General features: G+C 34.6%; 3 protein-coding genes and 1 non-coding gene across 5 annotated transcripts; 1 reads left to right on the forward strand and 3 right to left on the reverse strand.

Annotated features, from left to right (window-relative positions):
- Window positions 1-828: 828 nt before the first annotated feature.
- Window positions 829-3,946, reverse strand: LOC110413468 (RGG repeats nuclear RNA binding protein A-like). Its single transcript, XM_021424290.2, has 7 exons — window positions 3,419-3,946; window positions 2,377-2,686; window positions 2,214-2,279; window positions 1,955-2,087; window positions 1,672-1,827; window positions 1,513-1,569; window positions 829-1,205 (listed from the first exon to the last, which is right to left on the reverse strand). The coding sequence occupies exons 1-7, from the start codon at window positions 3,639-3,641 to the stop codon at window positions 1,026-1,028; spliced, it is 1,125 nt and encodes a 374-aa protein (XP_021279965.1). The 5' UTR covers window positions 3,642-3,946; the 3' UTR covers window positions 829-1,025.
- Window positions 3,947-5,011: 1,065 nt separating this feature from the next.
- On the reverse strand, window positions 5,012-20,392 carry EDD1 (glycine-tRNA ligase). 2 transcript variants are annotated; one of them, XM_021424288.2, is made up of 36 exons: window positions 20,103-20,392; window positions 19,929-19,979; window positions 19,737-19,804; window positions 18,756-18,837; window positions 18,573-18,636; window positions 17,712-17,767; window positions 17,467-17,544; window positions 17,234-17,308; window positions 17,072-17,142; window positions 16,720-16,836; window positions 16,516-16,617; window positions 16,040-16,166; window positions 14,583-14,666; window positions 14,269-14,355; window positions 13,644-13,745; window positions 13,404-13,467; window positions 12,666-12,721; window positions 12,411-12,482; window positions 12,079-12,161; window positions 11,943-11,991; window positions 11,517-11,579; window positions 11,273-11,362; window positions 11,102-11,188; window positions 10,760-10,831; window positions 10,597-10,655; window positions 10,247-10,340; window positions 9,705-9,923; window positions 9,484-9,578; window positions 8,295-8,385; window positions 8,115-8,219; window positions 7,906-7,944; window positions 7,613-7,702; window positions 6,909-7,010; window positions 6,534-6,615; window positions 6,309-6,394; window positions 5,012-5,359 (listed from the first exon to the last, which is right to left on the reverse strand). In XM_021424288.2, exons 1-36 carry the CDS (start codon window positions 20,355-20,357, stop codon window positions 5,261-5,263), a joined length of 3,216 nt encoding a protein of 1,071 aa, XP_021279963.1. In that variant the 5' UTR covers window positions 20,358-20,392; the 3' UTR covers window positions 5,012-5,260. The 2 variants fall into 2 exon arrangements, with proteins under 2 accessions (XP_021279963.1, XP_021279964.1); XM_021424289.1 differs by lacking the exons at window positions 17,712-17,767; window positions 18,573-18,636; window positions 18,756-18,837; ... (1 more) ...; window positions 19,929-19,979; window positions 20,103-20,392 and having other exon boundaries at window positions 17,072-17,155; window positions 17,467-17,539.
- A 322-nt stretch (window positions 20,393-20,714) lies between these two features.
- On the reverse strand, window positions 20,715-20,786 carry TRNAW-CCA (transfer RNA tryptophan (anticodon CCA)). The gene has a single exon. It is a non-coding gene; the product is annotated as a tRNA-Trp (tRNA).
- Window positions 20,787-22,168: 1,382 nt separating this feature from the next.
- LOC110413819 (RWD domain-containing protein) lies at window positions 22,169-25,249 on the forward strand. The gene is made up of 7 exons (XM_021424795.2): window positions 22,169-22,403; window positions 22,591-22,629; window positions 22,828-22,965; window positions 23,322-23,461; window positions 23,585-23,694; window positions 24,437-24,537; window positions 24,721-25,249. Exons 1-7 carry the CDS (start codon window positions 22,263-22,265, stop codon window positions 25,102-25,104), a joined length of 1,053 nt encoding a protein of 350 aa, XP_021280470.1. The 5' UTR covers window positions 22,169-22,262; the 3' UTR covers window positions 25,105-25,249.
- The last annotated feature ends 2,654 nt before the right edge of the window (window positions 25,250-27,903 follow it).

Raw genomic sequence — 27,903 nt, forward strand, 5'->3', positions numbered from 1 at the left:
AACGTTTGTTCAAGGGTGAAGCCATTGTCTGTCAGAGAGCTAATTTATTCCTTTAAAACAAACAAAAAAGCAAGAGTTATTCCTTTCACACGAATGGCGTCTGTCGGTGGACTAGAATCCAAAGGCTCATCAATTCCAACCGTACCATGACACGCTGTTCAATTTTCTGAGCATTGCCTCAATTTTATTTTTCAGTAAAGAAGGAAGGGACAAAAATAAACCTTTTTCAGTTCGGACTTTTCTAGCATAGCCATTTATAATATACATAATAGTTAAAGAAAAAAAGATTTACCATAATTACCATAATAAATCAACCTCATCGAAGGCAATTTTCTTGAGTTTTCTAAAGATATGTTTCATATTAGTTAACAAAGAGATTCTGACTAAATCTGATCAAGAAAGCCTGTCACTTGATGGATACAAGACAACCACGGCAGATGAACAGATTTTCAAGTAGAAGGGGGCACTTTTCTTGGGTTTTCTCCAGATATGGTTCATATTAGTTAGCACAGACATTCTAACTAAATCTGATCAAGAGAGCCTATTGCTTGATGGATCCAAGACAACCATGGCAGATGAAAAGATTTTCAAGTGGAAGTGTTCATGAGAAACGGTATATTGGGAGTTTCATTGGAATTGCTATTCATCTTGATTAAAGGGAACAATAGGAGCAAACACAACTAGCCTGGTGTCATCATTTTGGAAGAGTGAGAAAAGAAAGTAGGAAAATAGTTCCATCTATTCCAAAACAAAACTGAGCAACAATGGTTTTCTAGTCATAGGTAAAATGGTTTTAACATGGCTCCAATTTGTTGGGACAGTAAGATCAAAGCAGCATAACAATAGGCGGCACTACAAGAAAACTGAAATATACATTTTAAAACATAAAATTCAGGAGATCCTTTGGCAACAGGAAACCCAGATTATTTGAGTCCATTTCCTGCCCAAAATTTAAAGAACCCAAAAATCCAAAAAAAAAAAAAAAAAGCCAGCGAGATTGTAAGCGGGGTGGTTCTATAGAAATCTCAATTGCCCCCCAAAGTTGGAAACTGCCCAGGGTCTTCAATGGAAGGTGCTGGCACATTACCGGCTGCACTGCCTCCACCAAACCCTCTTGGACCCCGTCCACGGCCACGTCCGCGTCCACTTGGGTTGTAGTACCTCTCCCCTTCAGCAGGCTTCAGAAATTCATTAATGCTGACAGACTACCATCACCACAAGTATGAATAAGGATCAGTACATGCCCAAAAAGACACTAAAAAGTGAAAGGAGCAATGTGCACACTTGACAAACACATTTAAATTGATATTCATGCCTCAAGGCCATGGAAGAGAACCGATTACAGATAAAATTTAATGCCAGGGAAGAGAAAGGCATTACAGATAAAATATAAAACACAGCACAATTGATGTCCAAAATGGATATTGGTCCATTGTAACTTCCATAGAGGCTCAGGGAAACTGCAAAACAGGTAAGTTATAACTCAGATAAAATAAAAGGATATAACAATACCTTTTTTGCTCTCTCTTCCTTGTCAAAAGCCTCTTTTCTCTTATCCTTCTCGAAACCCTGGATAAGGCAATTATGGGGAACAAATGATTAATAAATATGTGCCAACTAATAAGAAAAATCATTAATGATAGACTTCCCAAAGTGTTAAATAGGTCTTACCAATTTGATGAAGACCTCATCATTGCACTTCTTATTTGAAAGCTGCTGCATAGATGCAAACTCCTTGGCATCTACTTTTCTTTCCTCAGTCTTGAGAGCCTGAAGAGCCTTCCTCTTCTCTTCCAGTACCTTCTCATACTCCTCAAGAGTCATCTCCTATAAAAAATAACAATATCAGAGGTTGCACATGGTAATAGCCATGGTTAATAGCTTAAATTTACAACCGGCGAAGGTTGCAGACATTAATAACCATCTTAAATGATAAATTGTCAGGTAAATCTACCTTATCCTCAGGTTCTTTTTCTTCAGGTTCATTGGTAGGGCTCTCCTTGGAAGCATCTCCTGCATCCTCTTCTCCTGCTGGCTTTTCATCACCTAAATTCTTCTCACTTTCATTGACAACTTCTTCAGTCACCCTGAACAAGGCAAAAACAATATTTTATTAAATTTGATAACTACAATGAGGAAAGAAGAACAAACCTACATAATGATTTTATAATATTATTGAAAGGTTGGGATTGCAACCGCTAAATATAACTCACTGAGTAAGTTCATCAGTCTGAGTTCCCCAATTCCCACGACCAGAGCCTTCACGTTTGAGCTCATTTCTACAGACAGGAACAGCAAACAAAAAGCATCAGTTTCAAGACTTAATTACAACACCGCAATGCAGAGCACACCAAGCTAAGTCAAACAAAACTTTACCCGCGTCCAGTCCCACTATGGCGCTCATACATCCTGCGAGGTCGCTCCCCCTGTCCAACTTCCCCATTACTGAAACCACCGCGGCGACCACCACGGTAAGGACGAGGGCCACCATAGGTACGCCTTTCAGAGGGCTTTCCACTCTCTCCCTCTTCAGGAGCACCTTGACCAGCAGATACAGCACTGTTGCTTAATGAGGTCTCATCATTGGCAGAATCACGTCTGTATCCACCACTACCACCACGCCCACGTCCAAATCCACGCCCACCACGGCCGCCACCACGGGGACCTTCACTCTTTGCCTCCCTCACTTAAAATAAATAAATAAATAAATGCTCAGCCATCAGTGATTAGCCCAAAAAAGCTTAATAGCAGCAGTTAGAGCACAGTTCCAGAAACAGAACACATAAAATCCTCAAAAAACAGAACTTTCGCACTTGACATGATTCATACTGACTATTATATATAAATGCATGTCGAATAACCTAGATAGTAACATCAAAGATGTAATAAAAGCTACCAGCAGATGCCTACTTTATATAATAAAAGACACAGCAATAAACCAATATACTTTCCAAATATTTTGCTCTGTTCACTCTCAGAATTAATTGAATAAATATAAGATACTCCAGATAGTTACATTCCAACAAGATCTCCTCGCACAAACTCAAAAATAGAATACAACTCACATACCCAATAAACAACTGACATACAAATACTCTGACACGTGAACGACATATGCACATGCGTGAATGTTTAACATCTGTACCAGAAAGAATCAACAAATAAACAAAGAATCAAACTCCAACACTCTCTGTACCAGAAACGAAACCGAAACATAGTAACATAAACCCACTCTAAACCCCACACCATTAAAAAAGATATCTTTAACTTAAAACAACCCATTAAACTAAAGACTCAACAGAAAAAAGATTGATTTTCTCTTTTTTACAAAAAACAGAATAATTTCTGCGAAATAAAGCAAACAATACAAAAACCTCAAAATGACTACTAATTTTTATTTTGAGTAAAAGAAGCTTACCAGCCTGAGCAGGAGGGAGAGGCTTGGAAGGAAGCTTAGCCGCTTTAGCCTGAGTTGCAGGCTGCTGCTGCTTACCCTGAGACTGAGCCGGCCCCTTTTTAGGGGAGGCGGCGGAAGCAGTGTTGGTGGCGGCTGCGACAGCCTTTTGCTGAGCAGCGATCAGCAATGATAGTTCCCCAGTATCATCATCTCCCAACAAATCAAAAGGGTTCATGGTCGCCATTTCTTCCAAAATAAAATATCACCCAAATTAACCCTCCTCTCCAAAACCCTTGTTTTCTCCCTTGTTCTTTCTAAGCTCACCCAAAAAGAGGCGACCCACAGAAGAACCCTACTCCAGCAAAACATCCATCGAGATTTTCTTTATTCAAGTAATTAAATGAATCTCGGAATAAATAGATCTGTAAGAAAGTAGTGAAGTAAGCAAAAGAAGAAAAAAAGGAAAGTTACAAGAGATGGAAAGAGTGTATATAGAGAGAAAAAAACCCTAGCCGCAAAGACAAGTGCAGCGAGGACGGAGAGAGAGAGTGAAACCTAATCTGAATTGTGACTCATTGCCCCTTTCTTGTACGAAGCTCGTGTGGGGGTGGTCTTGGGTCTCTAAATTATTATTAAACAATTTGGGGGATTTTCTTTTTTATTTTATTTTGGGTGTACGGGTACTGTGAGAGTGAGAGAGAGAGAGAGAGAGATTTAGGTTTGCATTTTGGGGCTAAGCTTTCGCGAGAATTACGGATATGCCATGCTGGGAAAGGAAAGGGCTTTTGGCTTTATATTGGGAGGATGTCTCCCTCCGATGTGAGTATGATATGCTCTGCTTGGAGGATAGATTTGTGTGCCACGTGTCAAGTTATCATCCGTTGACGGGTGATATTACAGAAAAATTTTAATTTCATCTACCGTGGTAGAGACAGAAGCATTTTTCAGCCGCCTCCACCGACCCTACCCCACTCCACTCCACTCCACGCCACATCAAACAAAGACATGGGTAAAATCAAAGGGAGGGGATTATGGGCTAAAGGGCTACACTCTGGAAATAATAGAAATTGAATCCGAAAAATACAATAAAAAGACGTGTTGAGATTAAAATTAAATAAGAAAAATTAACCATAGACCATATATGAAGCCAAGTTGAGGCGTTATTAGATATCTTATCATTTCATGATTTTAATGAAATGTAGTTCTTGCAAAAGTGATTGCTTTCAAAAAAGAAAATTTACAATCAAAACCTTAAAAAGAGAAGGTGATTTTCCAACGGGACCACACGTTTTGGACATGGGGGCTTCACTCCCATTCAGATCCCTCTGGTTGGATTCTTTTGGGAGTTCAAAACAAGAGTAATCAAACTTGGTGAAGAATGAAAGATTCACTTGTATATTTGGCTTTGCATCATTTTAATCAGATTGGTACGTTTTGAAACAACATAATACCAGCAGTTTATCAAAACGGGTGAAATATGACATTCGGAAGCAATGAAACAGAAAATGAAGTCCTACCTGAAGTTGGCCCATTCATCAGACAGAACTATTCCATGGCAGCAACAGCAGCAGGAAGAGGAAGAGTTAGGAAGGGAAAATGAGTACAAAAAATTCATGACCTGGACTTGGCAAACCCTTCTTTTTTCTTTTTTTTTTTCCTGGAATAAGAAGACTGAAGTGGATTGCCTTTTTTTAATTATTTTTTATTTGTAAATTGCATAAATAGCATATAATTACATAAAATTACAAGCTTTGCCTATTTTTCTATACAACGCAACATCACAAATATTAAATCCGCAATAATTTTCCTCTTTTTACCCACCTGATGTTTAATGAATGTGGAAAGTATTTCGGCTGTCAAAATTTAGAATCCAGGCAAAACTGAGAAGTCTGCCACACCTTTTGGAAGGTCTGCAATTTTCTTAAGCAAAGAAAGCCTGTTCTGTCTAATTGTTTCATCTTCCTGCACATGGAAGTCATATTAGTAAATCATTTTCGATTGGGATGGAGCCGAAGAAGAACTTGTACAATTCAAATGTAAAAAGAAAACTAATTGATTTGATAGCATGTTGAAATTGAAACAAGCTCTACACATTCCTCAAGTTTGTGCTCCAAGACTGTAAACGAGCAGATCTTAATCAAGCATCCTAGGCTCACACTTGTTCAAGTTTAAAGAAAATGAGCTTCATTTAGCAGTTTACCTTGAATTTGTGTATAAAGCTTACACTTTCAAATGAAACGTATTATATATAATAAAGCAAAATAAAACTCCAAATCGTCATTAGAAATACCATTAAAGAATTCGAAAGTTAAAATCACAAAATATACCTAAGACTAATAAGAGTAAATAACACAAATGCATACTGGCCAATAATAAGAAGAGTCATTTTCAGATCATTTAAATTAGTTCTTTCGTCTATTGGAGTTGTCCCCTGTTGTTTCTTGTTGGTGTCTGGATTTATTTGAAGATGATGTGTGTGATGTTGGATTTATATTTTGCCTGGTTGTCTCAGTTTTCTACTGATGTAAAGAATGCTTTTTGTGTTCTGGACAGTGGATTTTATAAGGTCTTGTTGTGGTATGCATTTTGGAGGTCAAGTTGATTGTGGGTTGAATTGAAAGGGGTGTGAGAGCCGCTTGTTCTTTCCCTTTGGGTGTTGTAAGTACAAGGTGGTTCTATTTTCAACTGTTTTGATTTGTTCTTCCCTGTTGGTGGGTTAGCGATTGTTTGATAACCCCCTAATTATTAATACAATATTTTGTCCTATCAAAAAAAAAAAATTCTTTTGCCTTTTAGTGCCATTAAACAAGCTTACAAACAGGTTCATGAAACTCAGTTAAACAAGCTGATTAATAAATTAATTAGTTTTATAAATGAGACATAAATTATTAAAGATGCGAAGACAACATACCACCATCACAAATACTTGATTAAAAAAATCCTCAAGGGGTTGTACAAGCTCTGACGATATTTCAATGAAATCATCAACCTCAATACCTGCATAATCAGAAAAGTTAGATTTCAGTGTTAGCCAGGGAAAAGTGTTAATCAAACAAATTAAATCGGAGTGCCATTTTTCCTACAGAACATAATAACTCAACAGCACCAGCAGACCGGTAATAAATTGAGGATATACCAGGGTGAATTTTGTTTTTAACAGACAATAAAGTGTCCCATAAAGCTCTTTCTTCATTTGTTTCAAATGCAGCATCATCGACCTAATAAGATTAAAACCAAAACACCATGAGAAAGAGATTCCAGGATTTTGCAAGTGATGCAGCTCTATAATCAATCAAAGAATATGACAATTTTTCATATCTCAATCAATGTCCAACAAAGAAAATGACATTCTAAACTAACCAGAAATCTTACCAAGATTGAAAGAACAACATTTTCAGTTTTCAGTCAAAGATCTTAATACAGAGTTCACCATCAAACAGAAGGGCAAGAGCTAAATGCTCAAATATCAAGCTACTGGGTACTTCTTTAGTACCAAAGGGAGTAATAGTACCTCCATATAAGCATCCACATCCTTTCCACGGACAATTCTAGTTGGACGAGAATATGCTTCTACAACCTTGGGGAAAAGGTTGCCTTTCGACAAGGCTTCCATCTGCATTCATTTATTTTTATATGCCATCATATATCATTTGAGGATACTGAAAATTGATGAGCAATGAAAAGTAAAAGAGGGGGGAAGGGGGACTATTCATCTTTTATCTAAACATGCCAAAGAAAAACCCTCCTGAAAACAAAACATTCAGCAGCTCCCTAGCAAAGCAAGGAAGAAAAAATTACAAAAATGCACGAGATTCAACCATAAAACATTCCAAATAGAAAATATCCATCACTGTAGACATGCATCCTCCAAGATTTCTAAAATTCAGCAACAGGATAGTGAGAATAGCCTGCAGCAAGGATGTCAAGAATATTATTGCCTAAACAATCACAGGCCTTTTGCATCCACTAATAACTGTCTTCATAATTGAGGCAATCCCTTTCGGTATTGACACAAACATTTCTTGGATGCTTTTCGGTCAGTTAACTCGCCAAGATATACTTTCTACTATGGCCCAGGATATAGTGTCAGTTATGAGTTGAAGACCATCAATAAGGAAATTCCATTTCTGACAAAACTATCATGAATAGATATGGCCATTGTTGAGAGACATAAGAAATGAATACCTAAGACGAATAGCAACCAAGTGCACTTACTTTACATGCTGTTTTAGCAGCCAGACAAGGCAAGTTTGCACGCTCTGCAAGGGTGGAACGAACCACTTCCGGACTTATTCCCTTATCAACCTGCAGCCAGAAAGACAGCCTATCTGCATAAAATTCCCCAATGGCACTGATAATATTCATAACCTCCACAAAGCACAGAATAAAACACAATGTAAGGGTGAAACAAATAGTCTAACTAAATATCATCCTTACTCTTCTGTTCACTAAATTTTCAAAAGAAACTTAAAAAAAAAAAATCTTTAATGGAAAAAGATTATACACACCAGATATTGCTCCAATCTCCGTGTAACAAATTGATGTACCTGGAAAAAGAAACAATAAAGGATTAAATTCTGCACCATAGATAGATTTCTATAACTTAACAGTACATGATATATTTAGAATTATGTACAGTCACGTCAGTGGACTTGGAACCACTACAGAGGAAGCAAACATGACATTTTGCTGTGACACAAAAGAACGGGCTTCTTACATCCTCTATTGTGGTTGCATCAACTTTAATGGGTTGATTATCAGCAGCAAGTTCCAAAGCATGTTTCAAATCCATATTTTTATCCTTTTCCACTAATATCTGGACCTGCAATTAACAAGTTAACATTATAATAGTCTAATAAATAAAGCCTTAAAAGAGTTAAACTGATCATATACTTACTAGGCCATAAGAGATTCTTCGTAGGCCAAATGGATCATTAGTAGAGCTAGGCTGACAGCCAGCAGCAAACAAGCCAACAAGGCTATCCAGTCTGTAAAAAAAAAATAGATATTCACCTTGAAAGCACAATGAGCAGAGAATTCTACTCCATATAAATGAGTATGCAGGAAAAATGGCAATATTTTCATATGAACTCATATCTACAAAAGAGAAGATAGACTGATAAGGACAGTACAATTTTCCCGTATCTGTGGAAGATAAAAGAGACAAGGAATGGGATTTTGGAGATGTGGGGGTGCTACTGGCTTTTTGATATCAAGAACACAAGTTTTCTAAGCTACAGGAACCAGTAGGGATAACCAGGAATTCATCATATCTTATGCTATTTAGAGATTGTTTACTGTTGTGTTAAAATTATTATAGGGTGTTAGGAACTAGGAGTAAGCCACAAATTTAGCTCTTTTCCGTTATCATGAAATTTAAAATGATGAAAGTTAAAAGAGCTAATGACTTCTATATTTACAAAGGTTATATACTTTCATTATTAGGAGTCATTGTCTTTGAGCAACAGTCAAAGTCTAGTGCTGACAAAAGCAATAGCATTGGCTCTGGTCATAGTTGCAGCCACTTCATGCAACGCCATTTGCTTAAGTTTTCATTAATTCGCTTTAGCCTCTTCAGACCATTAAAAGCTCCAAAAAATTTAGAGACTACTGCCCTTGAACATTCCAGCTTGCTTGGCATAACAGAGGAATGTGGTAAGGACTCCATATAAACATTGAGAAAGGGATGCTCCAACAAAATTACAGACAATTGCCCTTGAACATTCTGGCTTCCATGGCAAAACAGAGGAGTGTGGTAAGGACTCCATATAAACAAATACCATATAAACATTGAGAGAAGGATCCAATAACCCTTCTCGCTCAGAATTTTTGTTTCATATATTTATTTATTGCATCAGCCAATTCCCTTCCCCCATAAAGCAGGTTTGATCTGCAACTATCTACTGCAAGATGACAGAAATTTTAAGCTCAGAGTCATTAACCCTACCCTTGACCATCAAGATTTGTAATAGTGAAATTGTTCCTTCATGGCATGCATTCACTAAGTCAATTAGCTATGTTTCTAATATGGATACAGCAAACAATGTGCGTAAAAAAGGCTAATAATCACATGAATAGAACTTTACTTGTCAGCTATTGCCAGAACTATTCCCACGTCACTTTTTGGAAGCAAATCTCCAGAAAACCTAGGAAGTGTGATCTCTAACAAGGCCTCAGCAGTCTATTACCAAAAAACAAAAAAGATGCTTAGTTAATTGACAACAGGAATAGAGAGCACAGAAATTGAGCAGTAAAATTATGGAAAGAGATGAAAAAAAAGCAACCACTTAACGGTGGCTCAAACAACCTGCTCTGAATAGCCATCTCTAAGAGCATAATGACGGGCCATTATGCCAGAGAGCGAAGTGAATTCAGTGACAACAGCAGTAGCAAGATCTGACATAGCAAGTGATGCAGCCTCCTTAATAATCTCAAGCATATCTTCTTTAACGCCTAAGTACATGCTTAGTTTGCAAACCATGTTTTCAACTCGCATCATCTTGTCCAGCATTGTTCCTAATTTCTCCTGTCATATCATATTGTCAAAGAGTAAGGTTATTATATTTTAAACCCTTATAAACACACAGCCCAGCCCCACTGTTATCCTTAGAGAGAGAAAGACAAACAGATATCTAAGAAGCAGTATAGTATCAATTCATCAGGGATAACATGGTTCGTTACTTCCAGTTCATATTATCCTTTGATATCAATAAGTCTTTGCCTATTAATGGTAACAGATAAGGAAAAATTGATATTCTGAGTTCAAATTTGATGAAGAAACTATAGACATCACCTAAAAATTCTAGCAACTATACTTCGCAAGATACATGCAGAAAGAAAATAACTTACATGAAAAAGAATTCCTTTTAATTGATGACGAAAATCCACAAATTTTTTACGTGTATCCAGCTCATAGAAAAATTTAGCATCTTCATAGCGAGCTCTGCAAGACCAAATGATATTTTTTTTCATTTTTATATTTTGTCAAAGATCAACAAAGATGTAAAAGATACTTTGCTAAGAGAAAGTCTAGCACCAGCTAATAGGAGAACAAGCAAAATGACAATTACTGGTGGGATTTCTTTGTTCAAACATCATTTCTCGGCCAGCTTTTCTTTCTGAACTTTTAGTGGAGGAACTAAACTAGGGGTTGTTAATATTGTCATTTTCTAAGAACAAGGAGTAACAAATAAGTTAACCTGAGAACAGCTTCATTTCCTTTTCTCACCACCATCTCATTGATTGCTCCATTTGCCACCTAAAAGAAACCCCAAGGTTACCTGATGACTTACTAAACATTCAACAAGACCATCAAGAGCAAACAACTGAGTCACAAAACTTTACTCAAAAAGCAAGTCTTACTGCAATGAAGTAGGGCAACAGTTTTCCATTATTATCAGTAATGGCAAAATACTTTTGGTGCTTCTGCATAACCTGCATTTTTTGGTGCATAGCATTAATACATATAAATGAATTACACTAATGCCAAGATAATATATGGGACTGAAAATTTAAGATGCACTAGGATCAGTCAGCTAACTCAAAGAGCCTTGTAAGATGTACAACCTTTAACCGATAACCATACAACAGATAAAAGGAAGCTCTCAAATGCTTTAAAAGCTTTAAAATTCCCATTGTATAACCTAAAAATTTCACAAGCAAATTTAGCCACACAACTACACAAGGAAGCTCTCAACTGCTTACCATAGTTAAAAGATCGTCTGGAAGCTCTAAGAAGGACTCTTTAAACTTTCCAAGCACTGGAACAGGTGCCTCGACAAGATTTACAACCTGGAACGTTAAATACTGTAAGAACAAGCTTCATTGCAACAGAATTCAGCAAAAAGAGCAGCAACTGCTACCTCCAGCAATTACCTCACTGAGCAACCTTTCCTGAATAACAACGTTCCCATTCACACTTTTTGCTAATAAATTTGAGTGCTCCAAAATTATCTTCTTTCTATCCTGTCAATAGAATAACGCATTCAGTTCACCTTTAAAGTCCAAGAAGAAAGAAACGAAAAGTTTATATAATTAAATAAAATCCTGACAAAGAAAAAATAGGAAAAAAAAGGATCTCCTGAAAGAAAGTAAAGTGCAACAAATGACTACGTGATACCTCAATTTCAATACCGATTCCAGCATTTTTCATTATACTAGGATAAGATTCTGCACTTTCTACCTGCAGAAAGCATTTCAGAGCTAAAACCAAATATACATCTAAAAATGAAGTGACGCAAATGCAAGTGCAAGAAGTGTTCTCTAATGTCCAATAAAGTTGAGCAGCTGTTGAATGAGTTTTCCATAAGCACTTCAAAAGGAATGATTAAGTTCAGTTGCTTACTTATAGTAAATTAATGGCATTTGTAAACCACAGTAAAACAAAATCAGTTAGATCAAATAATCATATGCGAAGGTCACTTACTAATTTCATAATTTCATCATAATACTTAAGAGATACCATAATGATTAAAACAATCTTCCAATACTTCATATAAAACGCAGAAGAAGCTGGAGGAAACAATAAACAACTTTCCATACATACCATAACAGTAGCTGCTGAACTATTACGAAGACCATAAGATAAGTTTCCACTACATATCAAAAATGAAAATGGTAAGTAGAAAATAACAGCTAGCTGTGAGTAAAAAGGATAGGGGGCAATACATAATAACAGTGACCTCAAAATCCCAGCAAACGTAAAAGGAACTACTGCATCTCCATGAAGGGACATAATCCAACGAATAGGTCTGCTGAACATGACCTACATTGAGAAAGCAAGGGGAAAAGAATATTTTTTTTTTATAAATGAGAAAATATAGAAATCATTACATTTTTTTTTAGATAATTCTAAACTGGTAAGCATAACCACATTATATTATCGACAGAATATGGTTCAAATATATGTACAAAGAGTTAATAAGAGAAGAAAAAGCCAACCCTCAAATAGAATATCCACTGCTCACATAGACATGAAAATAAAAGGAGAAAAAAAAGAAAGAATAGCAAATACCTGGGAATTCCAACGCATTGACTTTGGGAAAGATATCTTAGCAAGGATTCCAGGCAACTCTTCAGATAAAACCTAACATATATAGTAGAAGGTCACAATGAGAAATAACTCAAGATGCCAGAGATGACCTGGTAAGCATGAGGTAGTTCAAAAGATGTAAATGAAAAGATCATGATAAACAAAGGAACACGCATGGTGATAAAAATCTCTAATACGGCAAGTACGAGAGAGAGAGAGAGAGAACAACATTCGAACCTTCAAAGCAACTCGAGCAGATTCTTGGACACGAGCATACACATACTCTGTTTTCCCTGCAAAGCATTTACTTTAAGGATAGAGCAAGAATTATGAAGTACTCATGATCAATTTTTTTGCCCGATGATGGGACACACTGATGCCTAAACAAAGATTAGGTTTATATACAACCAAATCCTCTTCCATAAGAATGGAAGATGATCAGGCATTTGATAGGCCAACAGATAAAGCAAAATGCATTGATGCTATCTAAATGTCCTACAATATTGCATGGAACTGTACTAAAGATATTCTGTAATAATTTGGTCAACTTATGTATGGCATGGACTGTACTAAAGTGCAGAATGTACCTTTGGATGTAATAAATTCATCCTCATTGGTAAAGTAACTCTAGCACAAGAATTTATGCCAAGTAGGCACAAATCAATTGCTATGAATTTGTAGAATTAGACCACTGAGAATGTAGGATACATATTTAAGCTTCACCGAAAAATATAAGCAACATTATTTTTTCAATGAAATCTCTAGGAAAACCAACATGAATTATTCAACAAGACAGAGAACTTTGGAGATCACAATGAATGTTGGTGAGGAAATATGCAATGCCTATTATTTTCCTTCCTATTTGATGGTTTTAGCATGATTGTAATGGGTTAAATTAAATAAGTTTAACTAGGAAATAGATAAAGCACAGAATAATGACACTCAAATGTCGTGAATGAATCAAAACTGACTCACCATCAACCTTTCTGAACAAGGAGTCCAATGGAACAGCATATCTGCGGCAAAAACCCTCAGCAGCCTGCAGTAAATAACAAATCCCATATGGGTAGAAATACAATAGAAAGGAGAAATATGAAACTCCTATGCAACTGCCAAATTCTTTACTACTGAGGTTGTACAGCCCAACTGCCAATATCACTAGAGAAAACAGGTTGAAAAACATTTAGCAAAACAAAATTAGTAGGGAACCAAAACCTTTGTAGGGTTTCCTTGTTGGTCAAAGGCTTTCAAAACAGGAGGCCCCCGAACATCAACCTCATTCTCTGTTTGCCTCGGACAAAGACTCTCAACAGATATCTGAAATGACAACACAAACTTGGATTATTTCACTAATATAAAAATATTGAGGAATCTACCTGGAGCACAAGCAGGTAATGACAGGACCTTGCACTACAAAATAAAAACCATTATAATAAGTAAATATCTAGCATCTCAATAATGCATCACAATAAACATTGGACAATTCTGACAAACGCATCTTTATGGTACACTTAAGCTTTTTCCACATGAAGAATGCCTTGACTCAATTATCATATAGGATTCTAACACATTGATTACATTGCTATAAGCAATGGGGTTACCAATTATGATAATAAATAATCACATAATTGGCTTCTTATGCTCTTTCAGGACTATAAAGTACAAACCACAGTTCAAGGTTCACCCCACCAAACTTCTTAAGAAGCAGTATTCTCAAAACAGTCAGATATTACTTAAAGACACATTTAAAATAAGAAACTGTTTGCTTTATAATAATAATAATAATAATAATAAGAAACTGTCAATAGTGAGCAAAATTGGGTAAAATCCATAGCTATACCACTAGTCTGCGAGGAGTTGCAAAAGACTGTATGCCACCATGGTTCAATCTCTGTTTCTCCAGCAGCTCAGACATTAAACCTTTAAGCTGCAATGACCAGAATCAGAAGGTTATACAAGAAGGCTTCAGTCAACAACATTAAAAGAAATAATCATCCAGAATTGTACAAGGAAAATAAAAAGTCAGTGAAGCAATATGTTAAATGCATTTCCTTAAGCTTCAGGAGGAATTATATAAAATGGCCAGTAAAATTTAAATTGAGTAAACAACATATCAAAAGGAAAGACCCATGCGTCACAAAAAATTAATCATACCTGCTGGCTTGCATTAACTACATCATGAGGTGGCATCTCTTCAGTCCCAATTTCAAGAACAAACAATCGTGGATCATGATGCACCTATAAAACATAATTAAGATAAACAAAAGATATTGATAAAGGTGAAAAAAAATGTAGAAACATTGAGGTTTAAATTAGAGATAAGATAATCAACATTCAAAAGATGTAGAACCTTAAAAGAAACTGGTGAAGTAGCATTTAATAGAATTTTTTATATGAAAAGCTATAGTTGGATAAAGGAATGTACTAGAACAACTTCAAAACAATTTCAACTAGAGAGGACCATACAGATGAGTGACAACTATAGAGGAATAAAAGACCGAGTCATGCTACTTGCCCCACTTTTTTCTCCCAAATATTTCTATTCCCTGACATGGCATGTAGTTATAGGACAAATTCAAAGGTGAAGTCTACCAATTCATGAGTAAGTCAACTAATTAATACATTAGATATTACAGTCAAATTTATTGACACGTTAGGTGAGACAAAAGTGTTGGGACAAACAGAATTTTCCTACAAGACCAAAGGTTTGCACCGAAAATAAATAATATAAAACACCAAAGGTGGTGGTAGTCCAAAACATCTTATGTAGAGAGGTGCAGAGTAGAAGAATGTGAAGAGAAAAAATGCAATTGTGCTTGAAAACATAAATTAAAATGGGAGAACATATATGAAATGCATGAACCTGTATTGTGCATTTCTACCTGTGTGTTTGTTTACAGAAGACATCTTTAGATTAAGCTAAGACCAATTAAACATAAAATGACTCCATTAAACATAGAGCCTCCAGCCTCAACCTCCAACTTTGTAAAAGGTTGGAACCAGAAGGCATCACCTGTAGCATGTACCCAGCCACTAGCACTCTATGCACCAGTTCACTGGGGTGGTCCTACTTATTACACATGAAAGACTAGACATCATCCTTTCCATAAGGACATGTAACAGAACTACTAAATACCAATTGTTGGTGTATCCAAAAGAACAAGCTACAAGAGCACTATGATAGGCTAGGTGAGCAAGGACAACTTTCCTAGAATATTTAAACATTCCTTTAATATGAGCCTTTCTATTCATCTTTACAAAAATTGAACTTACTATATTTGTTTGCAAAAAGGGGTCTAACGAATTTTCTTGGATAAGATGATATATTTGATAAATGATTGGTCATTATATATCATAATTACACACATACTTTTTATTTAATTTTCTTTAACAAAAGGTATAAGAGGATTGGCTCAACTAACTCAAAAATGTTATAATTGGCAAGGATATAGGAACCAGTATAGCTACGAAAAATTGGAAAGCCCAAAAAGAAAAAGATATAAGAATTAATTACAAGCAAGCTCTGGATAGCCAAAGAAGTGCCACATATAAGAGAAGTGATAAAAGAAAGAAGAAAAAATTTTATTTTAATTATTTGACATAAAACTAACCTTTTTGGCTGCTGCCTTCAGAACCTCTTTAGGGCATACATGATCAACAGATTCAGAAACAACACCCAAAGGATATCCAAGAGATTCTCGTGTCTTTAACCAGAGTTGGGCACATTGACGAGCTAAACTGATAAATCAACAATGTCAAGCACCATGAGAGATGTGGTACCGTAACAATAAGGAAAAACAATTAATTGGGCAGAGCAACTTTTTTTGTTCAAGGAGGGAATAGAACTTGTGTACACTTGATCATCTATCAACCATGCAGCCCATGCCTGTTGCAAATTTTGCTAGGTAAATATAAATGTAGAATGTCCTTTCAAAGGTTTCACATACTGGGCCTTCTTCTTCAGGGCTGAAAGTGTACAGAAGAAATTCCTATGGCTCTCAATATTTTCCAGATCTTAAAATGGTCACTGCTATCTCGTTAGTATCCGATGTGTATAAATTGACATAAGCTAGAAACGAAACCTCACCTACGCATGCGACTGAAATAACGAGCACGCTCTGTTACCCCAACAAAGCCTCTAGAGTCTAAGATATTAAAAGCATGAGACGTTTTCAGAAGCTGGTCATACCTAGAATGGTAATGAGGAAATGTTAACTTAATAAGAAAGTAAACAAGGTAAAAACTAGGAATATAACTAATTGAAGGGAAATTGAAACGTAATTAAACATACGCAGGAATTGCCAGTCCTGAAGCAAGTAAGGAACGAGCTTCTTCCTCAAAAAAATCAAAATGCTTTTGAATATGGTGAACACTGGCATGTTCTAAATAATAAGCACTCATCTCCTTCCTGAAAGAACAATTCAATAAAAAATTTATTTCCATTTCACATAAACCGAAAGAAGAAAGCATTTTGCAAGTTTTAGGCTGCTGACACTGATGAACACCATGGAATAAATTAAACAAGACAATCTAAACTGGGTTTCTCAGGAGAATCAATGTGCTTCAAGCTATGAACCATGGAACACAACTCTTCAAGCTAAAATAGTCACATATTCTGAAAAGAAAAAGGTAAAGGAATTTACTCATTTTCCAAGAAAAGCTCCCCATATGTGATCCCATCAGCATACTGAATTTTCTTGAAATGATCAACACCCTGAACATCAAACCTGAAGTAACTTCAGGCAGATTAAAAAAATAATAATAAAGCAGATGAGAAGAAAGATGAATAATGCTATGAAATTCACCTGAAGCAACATAAGTATACGCTCAAGGCCATATGTGATTTCAACAGATATCGGTGACAACTGAAGACTTCCAGCCTGAGGGGAGAGAGAGAGAGAGAGAAAAGAAAATGCTAATGAAATTCGGATAACTTTTAAAAATCAGAAGAAAATTACATAATGTCGTCCGAGAGTGAAAGCCGCAACTTTCAAAGGAAACAAAAATACATTTCAAGACGTAGATGTCAAAGACAAACCTGCTGGAAGTAGGTAAATTGTGTGATCTCCATCCCATCCATCCAGATTTCCCAGCCCAACCCCCATGCACCAAGTACCTGTAAGCATGTGTGAGGTCATTAATAGCAAAGTGAAGTAAATATATCATGGTTTTAAAGTGCTAAAAATTAGGAGGCAAGCTGGCTTTACAAAATTACATAAAACTATACAGACTGAAAGACATATACATACATAAAAAAACCACCATGAAAATAGATTATATTACCGGGCTCTCCCAATTGTCCTCAACAAATCGTATATCATGTTCACTAACATTAATACCTGTTACACACACAAGCATAATGTAAAATAACTATTGGAACACAAATATATAGAACATTCATGATCAAATTAAATGTTGTATCCACCAAGTCAAAAATAATTTATTCAACTATATACCATTTGATTCCTTAAATGAGAACTAAGGAGGATGAACAAAGACCAATAAAAATTATATTATAAGCTTTAAGTCCTAGACCCTTAATGTGAAAGGAGAGAAAATGGTTCCTAATTTTGAGTATCATTAAACCAATTAATTTATCAAAAGTTAGAGGATGCTCTTGACAATGTAGCAAGTATATGGTAAAAAAAAAATTAAGAAATGATTGATGTTTAACAGTAATTGGTTGGTATCTTGGAGACACAAAATTATTAGAAACTGCACACACCTCCACAAGAGCATGACATAAAAGATAGAGCAAAGCTTCCAAGGCAATTCACTTTTACATTATAAAAATGGTCAGCATGTTAGACGTGCACGGTTCAAGTGCATCTAAGCAAAACTCTAGTTATTGTGCCAAAGCTCAAAGTTGACAAAATTGTCAGCTTATCAGAACATAAAAGATAACTATTTCATTATTTTCAGTCCAATCATTAGGCTATACAAGGAGGAAGCTATCTTACAAACCAGATTCAGGTTCCATAAAGATAAGCAGCATGTATAAGTTTAGCACAAACTACAAGATTAATAAAAGAAAGGCAACATTAAAGAATTATGGCAACTAGCAACTTACAAGTAAGAACAAACATTTACATAGAATGAAACAATGTATATCAAGATGTGAAGAAAAGAAGGACAACCAAATACCTAATGCTGAAAGACTATGAATAAAGAGGTCTTGTGAATTTCCTGGATCAGGCTTTAGTATAACCTGAAATCACTCAAGGAAAGGTAGGAAAAAGGAAAAGGAAAATGAAAAATGACTGCAAAAGAAGCTTGAAAAATCATTAAAAAATCACTAACACAAGCTATTCAATAAATTGCACAGACCTGAAATTGAGTGTGGCGTTGGAGCCTGTTAGGATTTTCCCCATAACGACTATCATCTGGCCGGATGCTAGGCTCCACATACCTTTGATAAAGAACTCCAAATTATCAATCAGCCAATAAATATTATCTGTATGACAACAAATTGATAGAAGTCATGCAGAATCTGAACAAGAAATTAACTATTGATGATTTCTTTAAAAAAATTTTCTTGCAATTAAAATTTCACAAAGAAGCAATCACCTTTTTTCTACAGTAAGAAACTTCTATGAGGACTTTTATTTCTAAACAAACTCTTCTAATAAGCTTCTCAAAGACATTGAGTAAGTTCCTCACATTTAAATACTTTTGATAATACAAAGATTAATATAATAGTTGCAGTAACCAAATGTTGAATGCATACCACCAGTGAATTAGCCAATGGTAATATATATGCATATACGAATCAAGACTAAGCTAGGCACCAGCATGATGATATACATTTAATTTCTGTTCTTATTAAAATACCCAAAGTTCCAACAACTCCAGATTAGGAACTATCAAGCAATTTTTAAAATGCTTTCTCGCACCTTTAATGATTTCAACAAAAGATCTAATGCAGTATCATAGCATACTAAATAAGCTAATCAGAGAAGCTTCTGAAAAATTTGCATTTTCCATCACTAGTAAGCATGGAAAAATCTCGTGAATGATTGTGCATAAGGAAAAAAAAAAAAGAAGCACAACACCAAAATAAATGACCAGAAGGAAACATAATTGAAAATGGACGAAAGTCCATGCAACACAGGCCAGACAACCAGAAATTGAAATATCCAATGAGCATTGAGCCTCCCCCATTATGTTTAAGCTCATACATAAAGCACACAAAGAAAAGTGTTCTCAACAAATAATCATCAAAGACAGACTCAAAAACAAAAAGAATTATTAAAAATGTATAAGAAATTATTTTAACTTATAGAAAGTTGCTTCAATAAGTATTCTTACGCCACATTCCATGGTTCTGGACCAAGAACTCTTAAGTACGTTAATGGATTCATAGTCCCGGCTCCAACCTGATTATTACAAACAAAACCTTAATGAAACAAGCTGCAAATTGACGAGAATCTAAAACTCAGTGGACAAAAAATTTTCCGCCAAAAAGGAAAGTAAAAGAAAACAAATCGTAAAAACAATTACCTCGGTGTTGCTGCATTGCATCACCGCGCATCCAACCGACGCCCAATATTCCTGAAAATTAGCAACAATTACACCGATTTTCGTCACCAATAAATAATTTGAAACAATAAAGTGTAATACTAAGAATAACAGTGTAAAGAATTAGTCAAAAAGAAATGTAGTAGTTCTTGAAACCTGGAGTTTTTGAATAGCTTGTTGGAATGTGAGAACTGAAGCTTTCTGTGGCTCGTCGCTGGCGTTTGTGGAGGAATTTTGTTGAATTGAAGAAGTGTTCACCGCAAAGGCGGTTGTTCGACTGAAGCAGCGGCGGCTCAAGGGCGGTGGAGCTTTGAGAAGGATAGCATTCGGCTTGGCCAGTCGCAGGAGAGAGAGGTGGTAAGCGTGAGGCTTGAGAAAGGAGATAACTAAGGGGAAGGTGAGGATAGCCATGGCTCTGGCTGTGTTTTTTTTGAGGCTTGGGTTCAGCCTTTAGCTATAAAGAAACCGGGAAGGGATACCATGAGGGGGATTAAATAGGGTTTTGACGCTAACGGTCAAATAATGCTCAATTAACGGAAGTTTGACGTGAGTGGATACGGTAATACTGAGTAGATACGGAAATCGTGAGTAGATACGTTAAACGATCAATTAACGGTCAAAATAACGTGAGTGGATACGGTAATGGTGAGTAGATACCGAAATCGGGAGTAGATACGGTAAACGATCAATTAACTGTCAAAATAACGTGAGTGGATACGGTAATCGTGAGTAGATACGGTGAACGGTCAAAATAAAAAATAAAAAAAATGAACCCGACGTGAATCGAACACGCAACCTTCTGATCTGGAGTCAGACGCGCTACCATTGCGCCACGGATCCTTGCTTTTGGGTTGCGATACGTTTTTTTTATAGTCAGGGCATCGTCTCTCCAAATTATAAATCAACATGTATATATTAGGAATATAAATGATACTTTATAATGTAAATCAGAGATGTGCTCAAGCCCATATATGTGAATTTAAACACATAATTTTGATAAAAATGGATTAATTTTTTGACAAAATAAATTATAAGTATTATAAATGTGTTACGGATTTCACACTAGTAAAAGATGAGAGGGAAAATTTAATATTGGTTGCCTTTAATTTTTTTTGGATTATTATGGTATTTAGTAAGTAATATCAATAAGAGATGTATTATGGATTTCACATCAATAAATATATGATGTGGGTCTTAAATATATAAATATGTATTTTTCATCGATTATTAGATATATTTTTGAGTTGAAAACATAAATCCATAATTTATTAATTTAGTTAAATTCTATTTTCAAAGTTTAAGGATGTATGAAGTTGAATTTAAGTTTTGGCTCATGACATATCATATTATGACGAATTTGAATCTTCATTGATAGTAAAATAAATTATAATTTTTATTGATGCAAGGTAAAATGTCACAGATTTTATATTAATATGAAATGAAATGAATCTTGATTATATAAATATGAACTTTCTATCACCTACTGGATCTATGTATTGATTTAAGTCATTTTCTAATTAATTCATTTCAAAACAAGTAAAAAAAATAATTATTGTTATACTTTTTATTTGTCAGTAAGTATTCTCATTAATAATATAAACATTAAAAAAACATATTGAATTCATTAAAATTACATTTAAAATTTTTTTTTGTTTGTAAAAATTTGTCTTTTTTTTCCTTCTAAGAAAATTAAAAAATTCAATAATATTTTATATGAATATTTATTTTTTAAAATATAAATATGTAATGTTTTTTAATATGAAAATAAAAAATAATGAAACATAAATTTAAAATAATGAATAAAAAAGTACTAAGTATCTAAAAAATATTTCCTTCTTGTACATCTCAAAAAATAAATAAATAAAAAAGAACCCTAACGTAACATATAAGAACAATATAAATTGTAAATCATTTAGCCATACTTCTTCAAATTTTTAAGTGCATAAAAGTTAATATTAATTATGTACTCTATTTTCATTATTTACATAACCATTTAATCTATAATCATTTTTATGTCTAGATTAAGGTTCACAATTAAGCCTTTAATCAATACAAAAATTAAGAATGTTAATTAGAGGATAGTCCAAGGTAATGCTCTTCATGATTTCAAGCCAACGGCGTCGTCCTGGCATTCCTCCACGACCATCAACGTGGCGAAAAGTCATAGATGCCACGTAGCACCAACACAAATTCAACCGACCGACGAGGCTGCCGAAGCACTCTCTGATTTTCACAGGACAATTCTCAAAAGGAATTCGTCATATATACAACATAAATAAAAACACAACACGAAAAAGGACAAAGAAACAAAAAAGAATGGCGGAAGAAGAGGAAGTGAAGATTGAAGTGGAGGCGGTGCAATCTGTTTACGAAGAGGATTGCGTGGTCGTCGAATCGTATCCTCCGCACCTTCACCTCCATATCAAGCCTCGCACCGCCGATGTCTCTTCCCAACAGGTAAATATCGAGGATTAACAAGATAAGGATTCTTAGCCTAGGTGTTTAGTTTCTGATTTCTTCATTGCTTAATATTTATTAGCTAAGAATTTTTATTAAAAGTAGTTTACAAATAGGAGCACAAATCTATCTAAATGTTCGTAGAAATGTTCGTCCAAGAAATTCTTAATTTGACCCCTTTTTGCAGTTCGTGGAAGCAATTATTGGAATTCGAGCAAGCTCACAGGTATTTTTATTTAATTTCTATTTTTTAAATTCTTTCAATTTCTATTTTTAATTAGAAGTTCATTAGAGCTAGGGTGGCTTAGAATTAGCTTCTGATTAATGCGAAAATGTGCTTAATTGTATTGGGGAAATTTTGATTATAAGTTACCTAAGCTGGATTTTTGCTATTCTGCCACTGACTTTGTATCCTTCATGGCAGTATCCGAAGGAGCCTCCTCGTATTTATCTGATAGATTCAAAGGGTCTTGATGAACAAAGGCAAACACATCTTATAAGTAGTATACAAGACAAAGCCTGTGAGCTTCCCTCTTGTTTTATGCTTATAGCACTTTGTGAGGTAACCAGAGTATCGTAAGGTGACTTGCATTATTATTTTTATCTATATTGCTTCCCAAAATGTCTGAGGAATTTGCATGAGGTGTATTGGTTACTAAAGCATTGGACAAATTTAGTTGGTGTACTTTGAGACTTTACAAACATTTTCCATTATGACTTTTTATATAGCCATGATAATTTTCCAGTTTGTAGCTTGTACCATATTTTCTAAATGGTATTAGTGTAACTAGATTATGTATTTGTGCCTTTTGTAGAATGGTTATTGGAATTTGGTATTTGAATTGATAGTGTTTATAGCTTATTGGATTATGGAGTTTTACTTGTTTGCAGAAATAAATAATTCAAATTTGTCTCTAGGAAGCGGTTGAGAGGCTTTCTGCTATGAACCACCCTGATGGCGATTGCCCGTTGTGTTTGTATCCTTTGATGTCAGAAGATGACCAGAAAGAAGGGTTGCCTTTTATGAAGTTGATGTCTTGCTTTCATTGTTTTCACAGGTAAGAGTTGTACTTCCACTACTTATTGTATTATTTTACTTTAACATTATGTTTGGATTTGGTTTCTGGTTTTGTTTTCAATCTTCTTTATGTTTTATTTTTTATTTTTTGTGTGTATGGCAGTGAGTGCATTATTAGATGGTGGAATTGGCTTCAAATTGAGAATAAGAATAATGCTAAGCACCCATCTAGTGCAACTGTACATCATTTAAGGAACACAGGAAGTCAACAAGGTATGTTTAAGTCACAATTCAAATTAGCAATCATTTTTTATGTATAATTGAGAAGAGAAATTGTTGTAGTTAATTTTCTACATGTTTTTGGGTGTTATAAAAGTTTTTTCTCAAAGAAAGTTACTGTGAACATATGCAGATTTGTGTATACTTTATACCTATAGATTATATTGAATTGTTTGTCTAATATGGAGCAGAAGAAGTTTAAATACTTAAATTAAATTGAAAGAGGAAATTGCATCCACTGTATTTGAAGAATGATAATTAGCTCAAGAAAAAGATGAATCAGGTTTCAGATGTGACAAAATTAAAATGATTTCTGTTTGCCATGCTTGTTTTTGTTGTCTTTCGGAGTTACTGTTATTTTGTTCCGATGTCTAAAATTTCAGAAATGGTTTCCTTTCCTATCTGAATGTAAGATAGGTCAAATCTTATGCAAACAATATGTTAAAATAAGTAACTTTTTCTTGCTAATATACTTTGGAGATAAATGTAATGTGGTTACTTATTATATGTGATAGGGCATCTGTTGTTGTATTTGCTTAGTAGTGAGATGCAAACTGTATAAAAATGACAACTATTACATTTTACTAGGTGAAAATGTATTGCTAACGGTACAACATTATGCATTTTTATTCGATCTGAGAACAAAAAATAATTCGCCTGATTTTATAAACTTTGTTTATTTTATTTGTCTTCTATGATTTACCTGATTTGGTATTTTTGGACATAAATGGAGCAGTGGAAGAAGGCATGGGAAACTGTCCAGTTTGCCGTAAGGTTTTTCATGCCAAAGATCTTGAACATGTGCTTGACCTGGTTGGCACTTATTCTTCTCAACAGGTATGTCATCTGATTTTTAGTGGTAGATTTGTGAAGGTATACTTATATCTTGTATTGTCCATGACACTCCAATCTTGTGGATATATGTACATGTGCTTGATCGTTCTTACTTTCTTGGTTGTTAAACATTCAACATTTAACTGAAGTTGATGAATCTACTCTCTCCTTTTGGTTGGATTTCAGTCTTTGGACAGAACTGAAGTTAAAAATGATGAGACACTTCTTCATTCGGACTTGGAGAATATAAGGAGGCAGAAATTCGAGGCAATACTAAAACTGCAGCAAGAAAACAGTGGCTTGATTGACTCCAAGAAAGATCACAATGTTCTGCCGGGTTTAAATCCTCAGAATACAGTCCCATCATCTAACCATGCATCAACCGAGGAAGCAGGTGAGCAACCACAAACTAATCCAGCAGCAACTGCAGAAATAAATTCCAGTTGTTCTTCGACTAGGCCTAGCACCAGCAAGCACTGGAATGCAGGCGCGAGAAAACCGAGAGGACAAAATCCAAGAAAACAAGTAAGACAGTGGGTTAGAAAAGACAATGGTGGTGCTGCAGATTAAACCAGATATTGTTAAGACTTGCTGTTATTAATTTTTGGAAATTCATACATCAAATTGGTAATGTTGTACGAAATAACAATTTTAGCAAGAATAAAAGAAGAGAAAGAAAGAAAATGAAAATTCACTGATAAAAATGAAAAAATAGAAGCCCAGTAGCCCAATTTGCTTGAATGTTCCAGCCCAACAGCCCAAATTTCCCCCAGCTAGTTCCCAGATATGGGCTGAATTTGGGTCACGACCAGTCCAAAGTGCTTCAAGTTGTTGCAATTGGGTTGGGAGCAATAGAACACCCCTTCTTAATTAATTAATTAATTAACATCATACTCCAAAAATAAATATATAATTTTTTATATTCTATGCATTTAGTGAATCAAATATTATTATCAAAATTATAAATTTTAATAAATAAATATTTATAATTTTAAAACTATTCTTTCGGAAAGATTTTAAATTTTTATTTTTACATGTTTATGAATTGATGTTTTATGATTAAGTGATGATGTGTTATATTATATACAGACAATGAATTAAATATAAATTCAAAAAATTTATATCAACAAGAGCTTTTTTCTTATGCAATTCTCATGGATCTATATTATGTATTTTTTTTTTAAAAGTTATCTATATTATGTATTGACAGTGAGCGAATCATTATTAGTGATAAATTCATAATATTATATGAAAAATAATTAAATTGATAATTTTAAAAATAATTATACTATATATAATAAGCTTTATACACGCAATAACACCCAAGTATTTAATTTATTAATTGATATATAATTTTTTTTATTTAAAAAATAGAGTTTGAATTTTTTTTTAATTATAAAAAAGACTTTATACACATAATAATAATAAAAAAATAGAAATTAAGAGATGATGGCGACCGCTACATGTCACTCGGTTGACTTTGCTGGTGATCGTTACCTGTACCAAATGAGCTGATGGCGATTTTGAGACCATCAATTTCCTTTCTATATTTGCAGCGGCTCCTAATCTCATTATGCAGACTGCAACTAACCTCGTGACGAAGCAGGTGTTCACTGTTCATGGCCGATTTCTAAACAGGAAAAGGTTCCCTTTGTTCTGGAGGAAAGCAAAAAAAAGGGGTGTAACAAAAGGCATGCATAAAAACCAGCAAGATGACAAAAGTTGATCAAAGTTTCTGATATAATCGGAAACATCCATGATTGACTCTTCCTAGAGATGTAAAACGTTGATCACTTTCAGTACCTGGCGACTGACGATTGCCAACAAGTTCATACTTTCAAAAGACAAAATTAAGTTGGTTAGAACCGTGACTAGCGGTAGAACAAATCTATCTGGCTTTGAGCAATCAAGCATCGTTTTCAAGAGGGGAAAAAGGGGTAATTGAAGAGAGCAAAAGCTTATAGGGTTTTCATCCACGTGTGTTTGGAGGTTCAAGGTGCTAATCGTGCCAATTATATGCAACTTTTACTACTGTTTTTTTCAACATTATCAGCACACGACTGATGGTTTTACACATGTAGTTTGCAATCGAAGATTCTAATTTCTTGCCACGAGTTTTTATAGTTGGTATCTTTTTAATCAAAACACCTCATCCTATCTCATGTCTTTCTTCTTGATTAGGTAAGAAATCTCTTATCGTTGAATTTAACGACCATATTATAAACTGTGTAATTTGAACTTAAGATAATGAGATTGATACGTTAAAGAAAATCACGAAAAATGTTTTTTTTGTACACATTTATAGAGAAATAAATTTATTTATAAAGTTTTTAATAAAATTGAGTATTGATAAATCCGAATCGTTTTATACTTGGTGGTAAGGGAGAGTGAGAACTGTTTGATATATGTTTTAATGAAGTGTAATGATATACTTTTACCTTAGTTTGTCTCGAATTTTGAGTAACAATAAATGTTTTATATGTAGCCAAATCTACAAGATTATGAAGGCTACTATAAACAAACGTTTGATATTATGAAAGCATGGACCTGAAGGAGACCTTGGGGGTGTTGAACTTGAGCCAGAAGAGGAGATTATTGCTGTTTGAATCAAATCTCTCTGCAGCCCCACAAGAAGATGGAAGTAGTTACTGAAGTGGACCTTGTTTTCCATTGGCACCACTCTCATAAAGTCTTGAAACAACGATTGAAATCAAATCCTAGGCAGCAGGCCATTTAAGTTAATACGTGTTGCCTGTCTCATCAGAGCAAGCAGATCCAAAAGAAGCTTCATGGCTTTGTGTACTTAATTTGCAAACAATTCAAGTGGTTGATTTCAATCCTTAGTTTTTTGTTTTGGTTGTTTGTTTTTCAATAAATTCGTGTCTTGTCCTGCCTTTAGATGGAATGGCCCATGTTTGAACGTACCGATCAACCTACGACTTGCTTTACGATTTGGTAATAGATTATTGGATTTAATTGATGTGATGTTGGTGGAGGCATTACTTACAATATGATTGCAAAACATTAAGGGGCCGTTTGTTTTGAAGGATGTAAAGTACATTACCTGTAATGTGATTGATTAAATTACATTGCAGTGTTTGTTTTGTAACAAATCACTGCAATGTAAGATTGCAATGTAATCCACATTGCAGCCAATGGATGTAATGTGATTGCAGTCCAAAACCAATGCAATCACATTACATTGCACTCTGTAATGTTCTTAAAGACAAATTTACCCTTCAACTTTATTATCTTATTAAAAATATTTATAATATTATAATTAAAATAAATATATAATATAAGAATAAAAATTAAAATAAAATAAAATATAAAAAATTAATATTTATATAATATAATAAACAAATTAAA

Source organism: Theobroma umbraticum, unplaced genomic scaffold (assembly GCF_002168275.2).
Source record: "Theobroma umbraticum cultivar Fairchild unplaced genomic scaffold, ASM216827v3 scaffold_4.1, whole genome shotgun sequence".
Classification (NCBI taxonomy): Eukaryota; Viridiplantae; Streptophyta; class Magnoliopsida; order Malvales; family Malvaceae; genus Theobroma; species Theobroma umbraticum.

Bases quoted from the DNA above. Each gene is read 5' to 3' on its own strand.
- LOC110413468 (XM_021424290.2), bottom strand. From the start codon at position 3,641: ATGGCGACCATGAACCCTTTTGATTTGTTGGGAGATGATGATACTGGG. The intron at 2,088-2,213 runs GTGAGTTATATT...TGCCTTGTTCAG, and splicing joins CAGACTGATGAACTTACTCA to GGTGACTGAAGAAGTTGTCA. The intron at 1,206-1,512 runs GTATTGTTATAT...TGGTGATGGTAG, and splicing joins AGGAAGAGAGAGCAAAAAAG to TCTGTCAGCATTAATGAATT.
- LOC110413819 (XM_021424795.2), top strand. From the start codon at position 22,263: ATGGCGGAAGAAGAGGAAGTGAAGATTGAAGTGGAGGCGGTGCAATCT. The intron at 22,404-22,590 runs GTAAATATCGAG...CCCTTTTTGCAG, and splicing joins CCGATGTCTCTTCCCAACAG to TTCGTGGAAGCAATTATTGG. The intron at 23,695-24,436 runs GTATGTTTAAGT...TAAATGGAGCAG, and splicing joins GAACACAGGAAGTCAACAAG to TGGAAGAAGGCATGGGAAAC.
- EDD1 (XM_021424288.2), bottom strand. From the start codon at position 20,357: ATGGCTATCCTCACCTTCCCCTTAGTTATCTCCTTTCTCAAGCCTCAC. The intron at 16,837-17,071 runs GTAAATTCCTTT...TTGTTCTTTCAG, and splicing joins GAGCTTTTCTTGGAAAATGA to GAAGGAGATGAGTGCTTATT. The intron at 12,483-12,665 runs GTTCGAATGTTG...TATATATGTTAG, and splicing joins CTGCTCGAGTTGCTTTGAAG to GTTTTATCTGAAGAGTTGCC.